The 14155-nt window shown below is 53.1% G+C and overlaps 1 protein-coding gene across 1 annotated transcript in view; it reads right to left on the reverse strand.

The window, feature by feature from the left end:
- ADRA1D (adrenoceptor alpha 1D) overlaps positions 1-11195 on the reverse strand; it is a 47869-nt gene extending 36674 nt beyond the window's left edge. The window contains 1 exon segment of the mRNA XM_064151664.1: positions 9825-11195. Coding sequence (XP_064007734.1) covers positions 9825-10791 — 967 coding nt within the window. The 5' untranslated portion in view covers positions 10792-11195.
- Between the last annotated feature and the right edge of the window lie 2960 nt (positions 11196-14155).

A 14155-nucleotide genomic window follows, 5' to 3' on the forward strand; every position in this document is an offset into this window, starting at 1 on the left:
TGTCCTGCCCTAGGAGTGACATGCTGGTGGGCTGCAACACAGCCCCTAGGTCATTGGAGAAGCTCTGAAATGGAAAAAGAGAAGCAGAAATCAGAGCTGGGGGTAACTTGAGCAACAGCACGATTTGCAACTTGGCTCACTGTGCTGCCACGAGACCAGTCTGAAAAAAACAGGTCAGGGATGCTCTGGGGCCAAGTGAGCTTCCCCTGGAAAAGGGAGATGCTCTGAACTCCCACTGCAGTCAGCAGGGACACCTGCAGCTGGAGCAGGTTGCTCTGAGCCCCAGACAGCATGATGTGGAATGCTTCCCAGGATGGGGCATCTGCCACTTCTCTGGGCAACCTGGGACAGGGTCTCACCATAGAATCATAGAATCAAGCAGGTTGGAAGAGACCTCCAAGCTCATCCAGTCCAACCTAGCACCCAGCCCTATCCAATCAACCAGACCATGGCACTAAGTGCCTCAGCCAGGCTTGGCTTCAACACCTCCAGGGACGGTGACTCCACCACCTCCCTGGGCAGCCCATTCCAATGCCAATCACTCTCTCTGCCAACAACTTCCTCCTAACATCCAGCCTAGACCTCCCCTAGCACAACTTGAGACTCTGTCCCCTCGTTCTGTTGCTGCTTTCCTGGGAGAGAGACTAACCCCACCTGGCCACAACCTTCCTTCAGGTAGTTGTAGACAGCAATGAGCTCTGCCCTGAGCCTCCTCTTCTCCAGGCTAAACAACCACCCTCATCCTAAACCATTTCTTCCCTCTCTCTAGTCTAAATCTCCCTCTGAGTTTCAGTCCATCACCCCTTGTCCTGTCACAACAGGCCCTGCTAAAAGTCTGTCCCCAGCATTCTGGCTGGCTTTTAAGTACAGAAAGGCCACCAGAAGGTCTCCCTGGAGCCTTCTCTTCTCCAGACTCAACAACCACAACTCTCTCATCCTGGCCTCACAGCTGAGTGCTTCCAGCCCTCCCATTACTCTAAGTGCATGGTGCCAGCTCATGTCCAGCTGTTCACCCATCAGCATCCCCAAGACCTCCTCCACAGGGCTGCTGCCCATCTCTGCATCCTCCAGCCTGTGTGGGAATGGCCTCAACCCATATGCAGGACTTTGCACTTGGCCTGACCTGAACCTCATGAGGCTCACTTCTCAAGCTTGCTCAGGTGTCCTGTGGTACAAAGCAGAAGAGAAGCATCTTGCTGAAATGCCACTGTGCTGTCCAATGAATCAAACTGCAGCCTGGTACCTAAAAGGCTTTGAGATTCCATGTCTTGCTGGCATTTTTAATGAGCATGTGGTTCCTGTGGATGAAGATTGATAGAGGACATGTGGCAGATGGAACACTTCAGTGCAATTCTTCTTGATCCAGTTTGATTTGATGCCCTGGGTCATAGCTAATTATTCCAGTGCAGTTGCCCACTCCTTTTTTCCATGCAAATTCTGCCACTTTCACCATGACTCAGGAAATGTCAGGAGCTGTGAGACTGCCCTGACAACCAGACTAATGGAATGGTCTGTCTTTCATCCTCCTCCTTTCAAACCACACGTTTGATCAGGTCCTTCTGTGCATAATGAACCTAAGGAAGTTTGGTTTTCTGTAGCATTGTGCTTCGTGATGGGTTTGAAGTGATCACTTTCTGTTGACTAACCAAGGGCTGAGCTCACTCTCAAACCTTCCTTCTGTGGGGGAGAGTAGGCAATCATAGAATCATAGAATCAACCAGGTTGAGAGAGACCTCCAAGCTCATCCAGTCCAACCTAGCACCCAGCCCTATCCAGTCAACCAGACCATGGCACCAAGTGCCTCATCCAGTCTTTTCCTGAACACCTCCAGGGACGGTGCCTCCACCACCTCCCTGGGCAGCCCATTCCAATGGGAAATCACTCTCTCTGTGAAGAAGTTTCCTCTCCTTCATCATCTTCTCATTTTTGTAGCAAGTTGGCATATGGGGGACTTTTAGCACTGCCTCAGATAGGATTGAGATTGATGAAAGGATTCAGTTTTGGGCCCCTGAGAAGGACATTGAGGTGCTGGACTGTGCCCAGAGAAGGGCAACAAAGCTGGTGAAGGGTCTGGAGAATAGGGCTGAGGAGGAGCAGCAGTTGAAGGAACTGGGGGTGTTTAGTCTGGAGAAAAGGAGGCTGCTGAAAGACCTCATTGCTCTTTACAGCTCCCTGAAAGGAGGCTGGAGTGAGCTGGGGGTTGGTCTCCTCTCCTTTGTGATATAATGAGAGGAAATGGTCTGAAATTGTGTCAGGGGAGGTTTAAGTTGGAGATTAGGAAAAACAAAATAATTTCCTGCAAGAGTGATCAGGGATTGGAACAGGTTGCCCAGGGAGATGGTGGAGTCCCCATCCCTGGAGGTGTTCAAGAACTGTGTGGCCATGGCGCTTGGGGACGTGGTTTAGTAGCCATGGTGATGTTAGGGTAAGAGTTGGACTTGATGACCTCAGAGGTCTTTTCCAAATGCAACAGTTCTCTGATTCTATAATTCATCAGGTGGTTGGGATGGGCTTACTGACACACAGGCACAGACTCATAGAATCAGAGACTAATAGAATCAGCCAGGTTGGAAGAGACCTCCAAGCTCATGCAGTCCAACCTAGCACCCAGCCCTAGCCAATCAACCAGACCATGGCACTAAGTGTCCCAGCCAGGCTTTGCTTCAACACCTCCAGGCATGGAGACTCCACCACCTCCCTGGGCAGCCCATTCCAATGCCAATCACTCTCTGTGAAGAACTTCCTCCTAACATCTCATGACACAAGCAATTCCTTCCTCAGGAAACCATGCTCAGTGCTCTTCTACCAGAACAGAATTAGATTCTCCTCTCCTACCAGAACAGCCTTGGTCTCATCTGAAGGTTTTTTAACCTACCCTGTCCTTCCCATCATTTATCTCACCAGTGACAGCTATGGAAGCCTGAGCACTGCTACACCTCTCTGAGCCTGTCTTCTGAAACATGTTTTGGGCAAGGACTGCTGCCCTGTGGAAAACAACACCCACCAAAATGTTCTGCTTTTGGCTTGAAGGAGAACTTTCTGAGCTAGCTTTGCATAGCAGCTGCCTTTCCTTCAGGGTGCAGGTAAAAAAAGGCCAGGACAGTTTGTCTGGATCAAGGATGGAAATGAGTAGCAGCTCCCAGAGCAAACACAGCAAGTCCCTACCCTGGGGTCATGAATATGGAGAGGTTTGGTCACACTGAGGGGCCTCTGAAATAATTTCTTGTCTGAGTAACCTGTTGCTCATGGAAGGATGCAGCGAAAGGAACCTTTGGTTGTGTTTTTCCCCCTATCTCTGGGCACTGCTGTGCCTTTCATGCATCAGTCTTAATTTCTAACCTTGTCCAAAGAAAACAAACAGAGGACCCCACCACCCAGACTACTCTGCTGCTCAAAACACAGGGACTGGCATTGGAATGGGCTGCCCAGGGAGGTGGTGGAGGCACCGTCCCTGGAGGTGTTCAAGAAAAGCCTGGATGAGGCACTTAGTGTCATGGTCTAGATGACTGGATAGGGCTGGGTTGGACTGGATGATCTTGGAGGTCTCTTCCAACCTGATTGATTCTATGACTCTATGACTGGTTACACAGCTCAGTGTGGAAATCACCACCCTGAGCACTGGCCAGTGCAACCTTGATCCCAAGGGATGCTTGTTTACTCCTAGATGCTTCCAGGGTTGGGAGGCAGAAGGTCTTTGACTACACTCCTGACATCATAGAATAGTTTAAGTGGGAAAAGAATCTTTCAGACCATTGGATCCAATCATTAACCCAGCACTGCCAGGGCACCACTAGACCATGCCACTCAGCACCACATCTACACATCTTTTAAACCTTTCCAGGGTTAGAGGTTCCACCACTGCCCTGGGCAGCCTGGTCCCAGGGCTTGACAACCCTATTAGTGAAGAAACTTTTCCTAGTTGATTAGAAGGGTTAGGTGATAGGTTGGACTCGATCCTAGAGGTCTTTTCCAACCTGGTTGATTCTGTGATTCTGCAGTGTCCAACCCAAACGTCCCCTGGGTCAATTTCCTCCTGTCCTATCACTTGTTACTTGGGAGAAGGGACCAACCTCCATCTCTCTCCAACCTCCTTTCAGGGAGCTGTAGAGAGCCAGAAGGTCTCCCCTCAGCCTCCTTTTCTCCAGGCTGAACACTCCCAGTTCCCTCAGCTGCTCCTCCCCTGCTCTGTTCTCCAGACCCTGCACCAGCTTTGCTGCCCTGCTCTGGATCTGCTCCAGCCCCTCAGTGTCCTTCTGTGGAGAGAGGCTCAAAACTGAACCTGGGATTTGTGGTGTGGCCTCACCAGTGCTGGGTAAAGGGAAACATTCCCTGCCCTGCTCCTGCTAGGATCCAACCTAGGGGCCCACATTGTCTTTGCACATTCTCCAGCTGTGAGAGGTGCCAAGAGTGGACAGGGAGCAGGCTCCATCTCTCCTACTCTTAGTTCCTGCTGGATCAGGTTTGACTAAGCAGGTGACTGTCTCTCTGTAGGTGCTGTACAGGGGATTCTGGCTTCTTGACCCACTGCATTGGTGCCCTACTGAAAGGAGAAATCAGCCTCTAACTTGCAGCAGGGTTTTCTGTGAGCAGAGGAGCCAGTGAAATCTCTGTGGTTGTGTGACTCACCAGAGAGTTTCTCTGTTCTCTCTGATGAAAGCTTGAGCTGGTGCAGGTCTGAGCTTTCTCTCACTTGGGCATCTTGTTTCCATTACACTTGAAATCAGACTAAGACATTTCCTCCCTCTCTGCAAACATCTGCAGCTGGTTAGTTGTCCCTGGCTGCTTTGGTACTCAAGGGAGAGAAAGATTGGCATCACAAAGCATCATCTCCTCCTAAGGTGGATATCCAAACTGGGTTTGGTAAGCCACATCTCCAGCACTCCCCTTGGAAAGATAAAGCTGTGGGTGAAGATGACTGACTGACCTGATATTGGTGCTGCTCAAAGAGGGACTTAGACCCTCAGAGGTGTTCCATGACTAGCTTTGAAGAAGGTCCAGATGTCTGAGACAACCAAGTGCATCATGTCCTATCAAACATCCTTAAGCTTTCGGTCTACATCTCTGAGCAGCCTTCAATTATCTCCTCTGGTTCCCTTGCAGCAAGGTGTACCACACAACCACCCCTAAAAGGATGCAGCTTGGTGGAGCTCTGTTGTACACCTGGCAGAAGAAACCACCCACCAAGAGCAAAGTGGGGCACTGGGATTTCATCTCTTGTCGATCAACCAGATGCTTAAAGAGCCTCATTAGCTTCAGACACTGTTAACTGTGTTAAAACTCCTGGTGATGACCTCCTGTGCTCTGGGATGTGTCACAACCAGGAGTGAGCTGAAGCACTCAGCTGATAAATAGACTGTAGGGTACTGGGGAGTTCAGTCTTTGCAGGTTATCCAGCATTTGGCACCTACAGAGATCCTGTAACCTAAAATCCTTTACTATTTCAGCTTCTCAACGCTGAGTAAGTTATGACTCCTGTGTAACCAAGGGGGAAACTATCCTGGACACACAAAGATGTATGCAAGCTCACACCAACACTGGTGACAGAGCCCCTGCAGAAGTTTCTGGTTGCTAAGTCAATGTCAAGTAGAGCTGAGAGTTTTCTTTCAGCTGACAGATTTACTTATCACAGTCACAGGTTGGAATTGACCTTCTGAGATCAAGTCCAACCCTAAAGAAGCTCACACAGGAACACATCCAGGTGGGGTTTGAATGTCTCCAGAGATGGGGACTCCACCATCTCCCTGAGTAGCCTCTTCCAGTGCTCCACAACCCTTAGATTTAAGAAGCTCTCCTCACATTTAGATGGAGCTTCTAATGTTCCAGTCTGTGCCTGTTGCCTCTTGCTACAGAATCACAGAATGTCTTAGACTGGAAAAGCCTCTCAAGCTCTTTGAGCCCAATCATTAGTTTCACACTGACAAGTCCTTGATTAAACCAAATCCCTCAGCACAACATCTAATGGGCTGCCCAGGGAGGTGGTGGAGTCACCATCCCTGGAGGTGTTGAAGCAAAGCCTGGCTGGGGCACTTAGTGCCATGGTCTGGTTGACTGGACAGGGCTGGGTGCTAGGTTGGACTGGGTGATCTTAGAGGTCTCTTCCAACCTTCTTCATTCTATGATTCTCTGATTTTATGAATCACTATGGTTGGAAAGGACCACCAGGTTCATCCAACTGTCCTGTCACTGGGCACCACTGCAAAAAGCTTGGTCCCATCCTGACACCTACCCATTAAGTATTTATAAGCATTGCTGAGGTCTACTTTCAGTCTTAACAGAGAATCATAGAATCAAGCAGGTTGGAAGAGACCTCCAAGCTCATCCAGCCCAATCTAGCACCCAGCCCTGGCCAATCAACCAGACCATGGCACTAAGTGCCTCAGCCAGGCTTGGCTTCAACACCTCCAGGGATGGTGACTCCACCACCTCCCTGGGCAGCCCATTCCAATGCCAACCACTCTCTCTGCCAACAACTTCCTCCTGACATCCAGCCTAGACCTGCCCTGGCACAACTTGACACCGTGTCCCCTCGTTCTGTTGCTGGTTGTCTGGGATGCCCAGCTTCTCACCCTCCTGCATCCCCAAGTCCTTCTTTGCAGAGCTGCTCTCAGTCTCATCTCCCAGCCTGTACTGATATCAAAGGTTGCCTCAGCCTAGGTGCAGGACCTGGTACTTTGCCTTATTGAACCTGATGAGGAATCGATTTGGTTTAGTCAAGGACTTGTCAGTGTGAAACTGATGATTGGACTTGATGATCTTGAAGGCCTTTTCCAATCTGAGAAATTCTGTGGTCAGTTTCTCCTCAGCCCACCTCTCCAACCTGTCCAGATCCCTCTGGATGACACCCATCTGATCCTTCAACCTTCTCAAGGAGAACTGGACCCAGCACGCTTCAGTCTGCTTCTTTCTAGTGAACTTTGCTGCTTTCTCTTTCTCCTGAGCTGTAAAATCAGAGGCCAGGCCTTGCAGAAGTTTCTGTTCTCCTTGCATTTAGTGCTGAGTGACTCCCAGATTGGAGCAGGAAGTAGCAATTAATAAAAAAGGAGGGGAAGGGGAGGGGAGGGAGTCCACAGGCAGCATGCTTTGTAGTCACAAAATAAAAGAACTTCTGCTCTGTTTATGTTGTAGGTATAATACAGCAGGAAGCAACCTTCAAAGTCTTGTTTATAAAGAACTTGGCAGGTCAAGTGCATGGGGGTGGTAAATGGGACTGTAGGAGATGCTGAAGGAATGAAGTTCAGGCTTTTAGCTGGTGAAAATCAGTGCTGCTCCTTTGACTTCAGTGATTTACATCTGCCCCAAGGGTTCCAGGGAAGAAGCCTGGAGAAGAGGAGGCTCAGGGGTGATCTCATTGCTGTCTGCAGCTACCTGCAGGGAGGCTGTAGCCAAGTGGGGTTGGGCTCTGTTGCCAGACAACCAGCAACAGAAGAAGGGGACACAGTGCCAGGGGAGATCTAGGCTGGATGTTAGGAGGAAGCTGTTGGCAGAGGGAGTGATTGGCATTGGAATGGGCTGCCCAGGGAGGTGGTGGAGTCACCATCCCTGGAGGTGTTGAAGCCAAGCCTGGCTGAGGCACTCAGTGCCATGGTCTGGTTGACTGGACAGGGCTGGGTGCTAGGTTGGACTAGATGAGCTTGGAGGCCTCTTCCAACCTGTCTGATTCTATGATTCTAACAGATACAGCAAAATGAAATTAAATACTTCCCCCTGCTGATGTTTGTCTGATGTTTGTTCCCTATTTACAGGAATAACTCAAAGGATCAGGATCCCAAATCCCAGTTTCACTCTTGCTGTAAGTATTAAGGGTGTGAGCTGGTTCCTGCCATGCTGACCAGCCAAGGAGGCCAGTATCAGCCTGGAGCTGCTGAAGCTTTGGGCCCTGGCACCTCCCAGAGCCAGACAATTCCCACACTATTTATTTGCAGGCTACAAAAATCCCCCAATGCACTTGATTAACGAAAGAGAAACTGAGGCATGGTTACCCAGGACAACTCGAGTGATTTGCATTGGAATGGGCTGCCCAGGGAGGTGGTGGAGTTACCATCCCTGGAGGTGTTGAAGCAAAGCCTGGCTGGGGCACTTAGTGCCATGGTCTGGTTGCTTGGCCAGGGCTGGGTGCTAGGTTGGACTGGGTGAGTTTGGAGGTCTCTTCCAACCTGGCTGATTCTATATGATTTTATGATCTTGGGTCTTTCAGTGAGTGAAGTTCACTGCAGCCTCTCTGCTCCCTGCTGAGCCCTATCATGAACTAATCTGCTCACACTGAAAGAAAACTCTTCATAGAAGCAGGTTCTCTTACAGAGATCTGAGAGAAACTCACCAACCACTCCCCTCACCCAGAAAAAGAAACTAAAGCAAAGAGGTACCAGATGGCAGTGTGGTGGGACCAGGCACCCTCAACCCTGATCACCACATCAGGGACACCTCACTTCTCAAGGCAGCATCAGCCCTGCTGAATTATCCCACTGGTGGGGATTCAGTGACCTTAATGGTTGTCTAACAGCCTTGGGCTGGTAGGTTAGCCACAGAACTGGAGGGAGATGAAAACCTCAGCAAGTCAAAACCAGTCCTGTGATCACGATGCTGTTTTCAGTGACTTGAGAGGCAGCCTGAAGTGAGAGCATTTGAAAGATCCTGAGAACAAGTACAGCCCTAGCTAGAAGGTTTCCCTGGCTGCAGGGTTAGCTGGACATGTGTCCCTGGTAGGCTGCTGGACATGTGTTCCTGGTGGGCTGTGGGACACAGGGGTCCCACTCAGCAGCTGGCCTGACAGACCTCTCTGTTGCTGAACTTTGCACAAAGGTCACCATCGATATTCTGAAGTTCTTTCAGCCTCTTACACCCCAGGTTTAGCTGCACCTTACACCCTGGGTTTAGCTGCACCTCTCCAAAGGGTTAATCAGGCCCTCTGAAATGGGTCCTGTTAGATGAGGTGAGGACAAAGGCTTTCCTGCACCAGTAGCCCTGGACTCCATGGGCCATATCAGCACTGGAGGGGGATGTTGCCTTGGACATCACACTTCCCTGCTGGGCTCTGCGCCCACTCAGCCACCTCTGCACCCACTCAGCCACCTCTGCACCCATGAGGCTGCATTCTCTCCACCCAGACAAGTTGCCAAACTTTAGAGGACAACCATCAGACAAGTCCAAACGAGCACCCAGTGACACAAGTACCACGGCAGTGTTAGAAGCTGAGGGCATAAATCCCAAAGGGGTTGGATCACACTTGGAAAGTCACCAGGACCATCGCTCCTGTAGGTAAGACTTGGTTCTGCTCCTGGTCCCTGCACAACATCGACATCTCAGGAAGTCAGTGAGACTCATGCTTCAGACTGTGACAAGCTCCCTGGCTGCATCAGACCTCACTCATCTCCAACATCATCACCAGTCCACAACAGAGATGGGAGCCTTGGGCCCACAGGGGCAGATCTGGGTGCCCTTCCCCCAGACTGGGGAGGAAGGGAGGCTGAGAAAAAGGCTGGCAAAGCTGTTTGGAGACCACTGTGCCATAATTACAGCCTGTTTGATACAGACCTGCTTTCTCCTTAGCCTGAACTTCATTAATTAAACTGCTGAGCGCAGAATGAATTAATTAAACCAATTACTATGCTGCTAGTTTCTTCGTTTGCTATTTACTTTGGTTGATTACATGACTCTGATTAACAAATATTGAATAAGTGTTAATTAATTGACTTAATTCACTGCTGGCTTGTTTACTGATCAGTTACCTACCCCTCACCTCCACAACTTCAGCTGTGCCCTGAAAGTTTGTCCCAAGGAGCAGATCTCCAGGCAGTGGAGCAGGCATGGGGAATGGGTTCACTTACCAAAAGGCAGGACAAAGAAGAAGGGGAACCAGCAGAGGATGAAAACACCAACGACGATGGCAAGAGTCTTGGCTGCTTTCTTCTCACGGGAGAACTTGAGGAGCCGCACGGAGAGGGAGCTCCTGAAGTTGTTGCCCTTGCTCCGGCTGCTGGAGAGAGGGTCCTCCAGCACGCTGCGGCAGTGGATGCGCAGCACCACCTCCATGGATTTGTTCCTCTCCTTCTTGACCCCTGCCTCCAAGCTCCGGGTGGTCCGTCTGGCCACCACGTAGATCCTGAAGTACATCACCAGGATGACCATGAGGGGCAGGTAGAAGGAGAAGAGGGAAGAGAATAGGGCATAGCCTGGCTCCTCTGTGATGCTACAGATGCTCTCATCCGGTGGCGGTGGCTCCTTCCATCCCAGCAGTGGCCCAATGGAGATGACCATGGAGGACAGCCAGACCACCACGAGGATGACCCCCGCCTTCCTCTCGGTCATGATTGTGGGGTACTTGAGGGAGTACTTGACACCGATGTACCGGTCCACGGAGATGATGCAGAGGCTCATGATGGAGGCGGAGCAGCACAGCACATCCACCGCTGCCCAGATGTTGCAGAAGATGCGCCCAAACACCCAGAAGCCCAGCACCTCCAGGGTGGCCGAGAAGGGCAGCACGGTGGTGCTGAGCAGCAGGTCGGCAATGGCCAGGTTGACGATGAAGTAGTTGGTGACTGTCTGCAGGTGCCGGTTGCAAGCTACCGAGAGAATGACGAGGATGTTCCCCACGATGGCTGAGAGGATGAAGACAGCCAGGAAGACTCCAACGCCCACCGCCTGCACGTCCAAGGCGAAAGTCAACGTGGTGCTGTTGCCCTCAGGGATCTCCTCACCTTGCAGCCCCCAGGACCGGTTGGCACCACTCTGGCTGCCTTGTCCTGTCCGGTTCCCACTCAAGCTGCCATTGCTCAGCTCAGGGAAAGTCATTGTAGAAAAAGTCCGGGCTCCATGGAGGGCGAGGAGAAAGTGATGCCGAGGGGCAGTTCCCCCGGCATGATCCCTGCAGTCCCCTCCAAGTCTCGTTCAGCACCTTGCGGGGCAACTCTGAGTTCCCCCGGCTGGGATGGAGAGCAGGAAGATTCCTCACCCCAGCCGGGATGGAAAGCAGAAAGGGTGCTCGCACAAGCTGGGATGGAGGACAGGCAAGCTGCTCACCCCTCCAGCCCCGCTGCTCTCTTCCCCGCCACCGCCTCAGCCCCGCCGCCGGCCCGCCCGGGCGGGCAGCGAGCTGGGTCCCCCCCGCCGCTGCCTTCGCATGCTCCGGGGGGGCTGCGCTGGGCAGCGGCCGGCAGCGCTCGGCGGCTCCGTTCCTCTCCCCGCTCCGCCGGGGGAGCTCCGGGAGGGGCCAGGGAAGGGCGGGCAGGAGGGAGGGGTGAGCCGGGCTTTGGTGGGGGGGTGCCGGCAGCCGCGGGCGTCAGGTGCCGCCGGAGGAGGAGGAGGCAGCGCTGCTGTGCGGGACGAGGCGAGCCCGGGACGGGGTCACGCCGCAGCAGCCCCGGGCGAGGGGAGGAGAAAGACTGCGGCGGCGTGGGAGCCGGGCGGGCACTTGCGGGGCAGGCGTGGGCTTGGGGAGCAGGCGCCCAGACGGGGACGTGGTGGTGGACAGGCACAACCTGAAGGTTCGGGAAGCGACGGAGGGGTCTGGCAGTCACTGGAGGAGAGCAGCACCCCCAGGGAAGAACAAGCACCCACTCTGCGGCGGGGCACAGGCAGCGGTGGGGCTCAGGCAGCCTGGATTGGAGGGGGGGAAGGTAACCCTGGGGGCGCAGCCGCCGCTCCGCCCGCCGCCGGCAGGGGGCAGCAGAGCGCAGGGTTTGCGGGTCCGCGTAACACCCCGTGGGGGGCTGCAGGTGCGATGGGGGGGACAGACTAGGGGTAGGGGTGTGCTGGGGAGGAGGGGGGGTGTGCTGGGGGGAGGACAGACAAGGGATGGGGGTGTGCCGGGAAGGGACAGGCTAGAGACTGGGGGTACTGGGCGGGGGAGTCGGGTCTGTGCTGTGAGGCTGGCAGGCACTCCCAGACCCGGCATCCCAGCCTGGAAGGCTGGCATCCCACCAACAGTGACGTCTTGCAAAGCTGGTAAATCCTCTGAGCTCTAGCATCACACAAGGAGGGTTGTCCTGCAAGGCTGGCAGGTCTCTACTAGCCCCAGCGTACCCCCAAGAGGATATCCTGCAGGACTGACAGGTCCCCTCAGTTCCAGCATCACCCCAGGAGAGACGTCCTGCAGGGCTGACAGGTCCCCTCAGTTCCAGCATCACCCCAGGAGAGACGTCCTGCAGGGCTGACAGGTCCCCTCAGTCCCAGCATCACCCCAGGGGAGATGTCCTGCAGGGCTGACAGGTCCCCTCAGTCCCAGCATCACCCCAGGAGAGGTGTCCTGCAGGGCTGACAGGTCCCCTCAGTCCCAGCATCACCCCAGGAGAGGTGTCCTGCAGGGCTGACAGGTCCCCTCAGTCCCAGCACCACCCCAGGAGAGACGTCCTGCAGGGCTGACAGGTCCCCTCAGTTCCAGCATCACCCCAGGAGAGACGTCCTGCAGGGCTGACAGGTCCCCTCAGTTCCAGCACCACCCCAGGAGAGACATCCTGCAGGGCTGACAGGTCCCCTCAGTTCCAGCATCACCCCAGGAGAGACGTCCTGCAGGGCTGACAGGTCCCCTCAGTTCCAGCATCACCCCAGGAGAGACATCCTGCAGGGCTGACAGGTCCCCTCAGTCCCAGCATCACCCCAGGAGAGATGTCCTGCAGGGCTGTCAAGTCCCCTTCAGACCCAGTATCCCACCAGAAGGATGCTCTGCGAGGCTGGCAGATGTCCACTCTTTCCCACATCCAGAGTTTCCACCTAACCCTTTCCACACTAAACCTGCTCCTCCCATGGGCTGCCCCTCAGCAGCTCCTTCCAAAAGCAGAAGGGACAAGCAGCATCTCTCGTCCTAGGGACAGCATGTGATCAGCAGCGCCACGTCTGTGACCTAACCCTGCTGCAAGCCGTGGAGAAGGCAGCCTGTGACTAAAACGTATAGGCAGATATTTCTGGCTGCTTTAAACAGGGTTGGTTCTTTTTCCCACTGATAAAAGCAGATCCTGTTTACACTGGTTTCCTCCCGGTGACCCTACTTCTCCAGCCTCCATACATCGCACTGGGGACTGACCACAAGGGTCTCTCCCTCAGCTCCTTTCTACTGTACACAGGAAATATTTCCTTGGAGTTTGTTTATCCATGACTTCCCCCCCCCCCCCCCCAACCCAACTTTTATTTTGAATGAGATGCTTTTAAAGGGCAGTGCAAATGGAGAGTGAGGCACAGAGACTCCACCACCTCCCTGGGCAGCCCATTCCAATGCCAATCACTCTCTCTGCCAACAACTTCCTCCTAACATCCAGCCTAGACCTCCCCTGCCACAACTAGAGACTCTGTTCCTTGTTCTGTTGCTGCTTGCCTGGGAGAAGAGCCCAACCCCACCTGATTGTGTCAGAGCTTGGGTGATCTGTTGGTGCAGGGAATGTAGAATCAGAGAATGGTTTAGGTTGGAAGGGACCTCAAAGCTCATCTAGTTCTGACCCCCTGCCATAGGCAGGGACACCTCCTGCTAGAACAGGTTGCTCAAGGCCTCAGCCAAAATGGCCTTGAAGACTTCCAGGGAGGTTGTGGAGCACAGAATCTGCTTCATCCAACCTGGCCTTGAACAGCTCCAGGGAGGTTGTGGAGCACAGAAGCACCCAATGTGATCAAAGATCACCTTGGGTGATTCTGTGCTCCACAACCTCCCTGGGCAACCTGTGCCAGTGTCTCACCACCCTCACTGCAAACAACTTCTTCCTAACATCCAGTTTCAATCTCCCCTCTGCCAGCTTAAACCCATTCCTCCTCACCCTGTCTTTACAAGACCTTGTCAATAGTCCCTCCCCAGCCTTCCTGCAGCCCCCTTCAGATACTGGAAGGCCACTCCAAGGTTTCCTTGAATCCTTCTTCACTCCAGGCTGCAAAGCCCCAACTCTTACAGCTTGTCCTCATAGCTTCTTCCTGGGGCTGCTGAACTCAGCATGGGATGATCTCAACCCAGGGAATTTTGTAGCAGCATCTTTGCAGCTCTGCAGATTGCTGCCTAGATAAATATATCTCCTCTAATCTGCCCAGTGACACAGAGATAAAGAAAATATGTGCCTTTTCCCAAAGTGAAGGCTGGAATGAGCTGTTTATCCACACTGGGATTTTAACCACCGTTTTGGGCAGAAAAGGAAGATTGCTCCCAAGTGACATGATAGGAAATGGTGTGAAGGAGGCATCT

Source organism: Pogoniulus pusillus, chromosome 11, assembly GCF_015220805.1.
Source record: "Pogoniulus pusillus isolate bPogPus1 chromosome 11, bPogPus1.pri, whole genome shotgun sequence".
NCBI classification, from domain to species: domain Eukaryota; kingdom Metazoa; phylum Chordata; class Aves; order Piciformes; family Lybiidae; genus Pogoniulus; species Pogoniulus pusillus.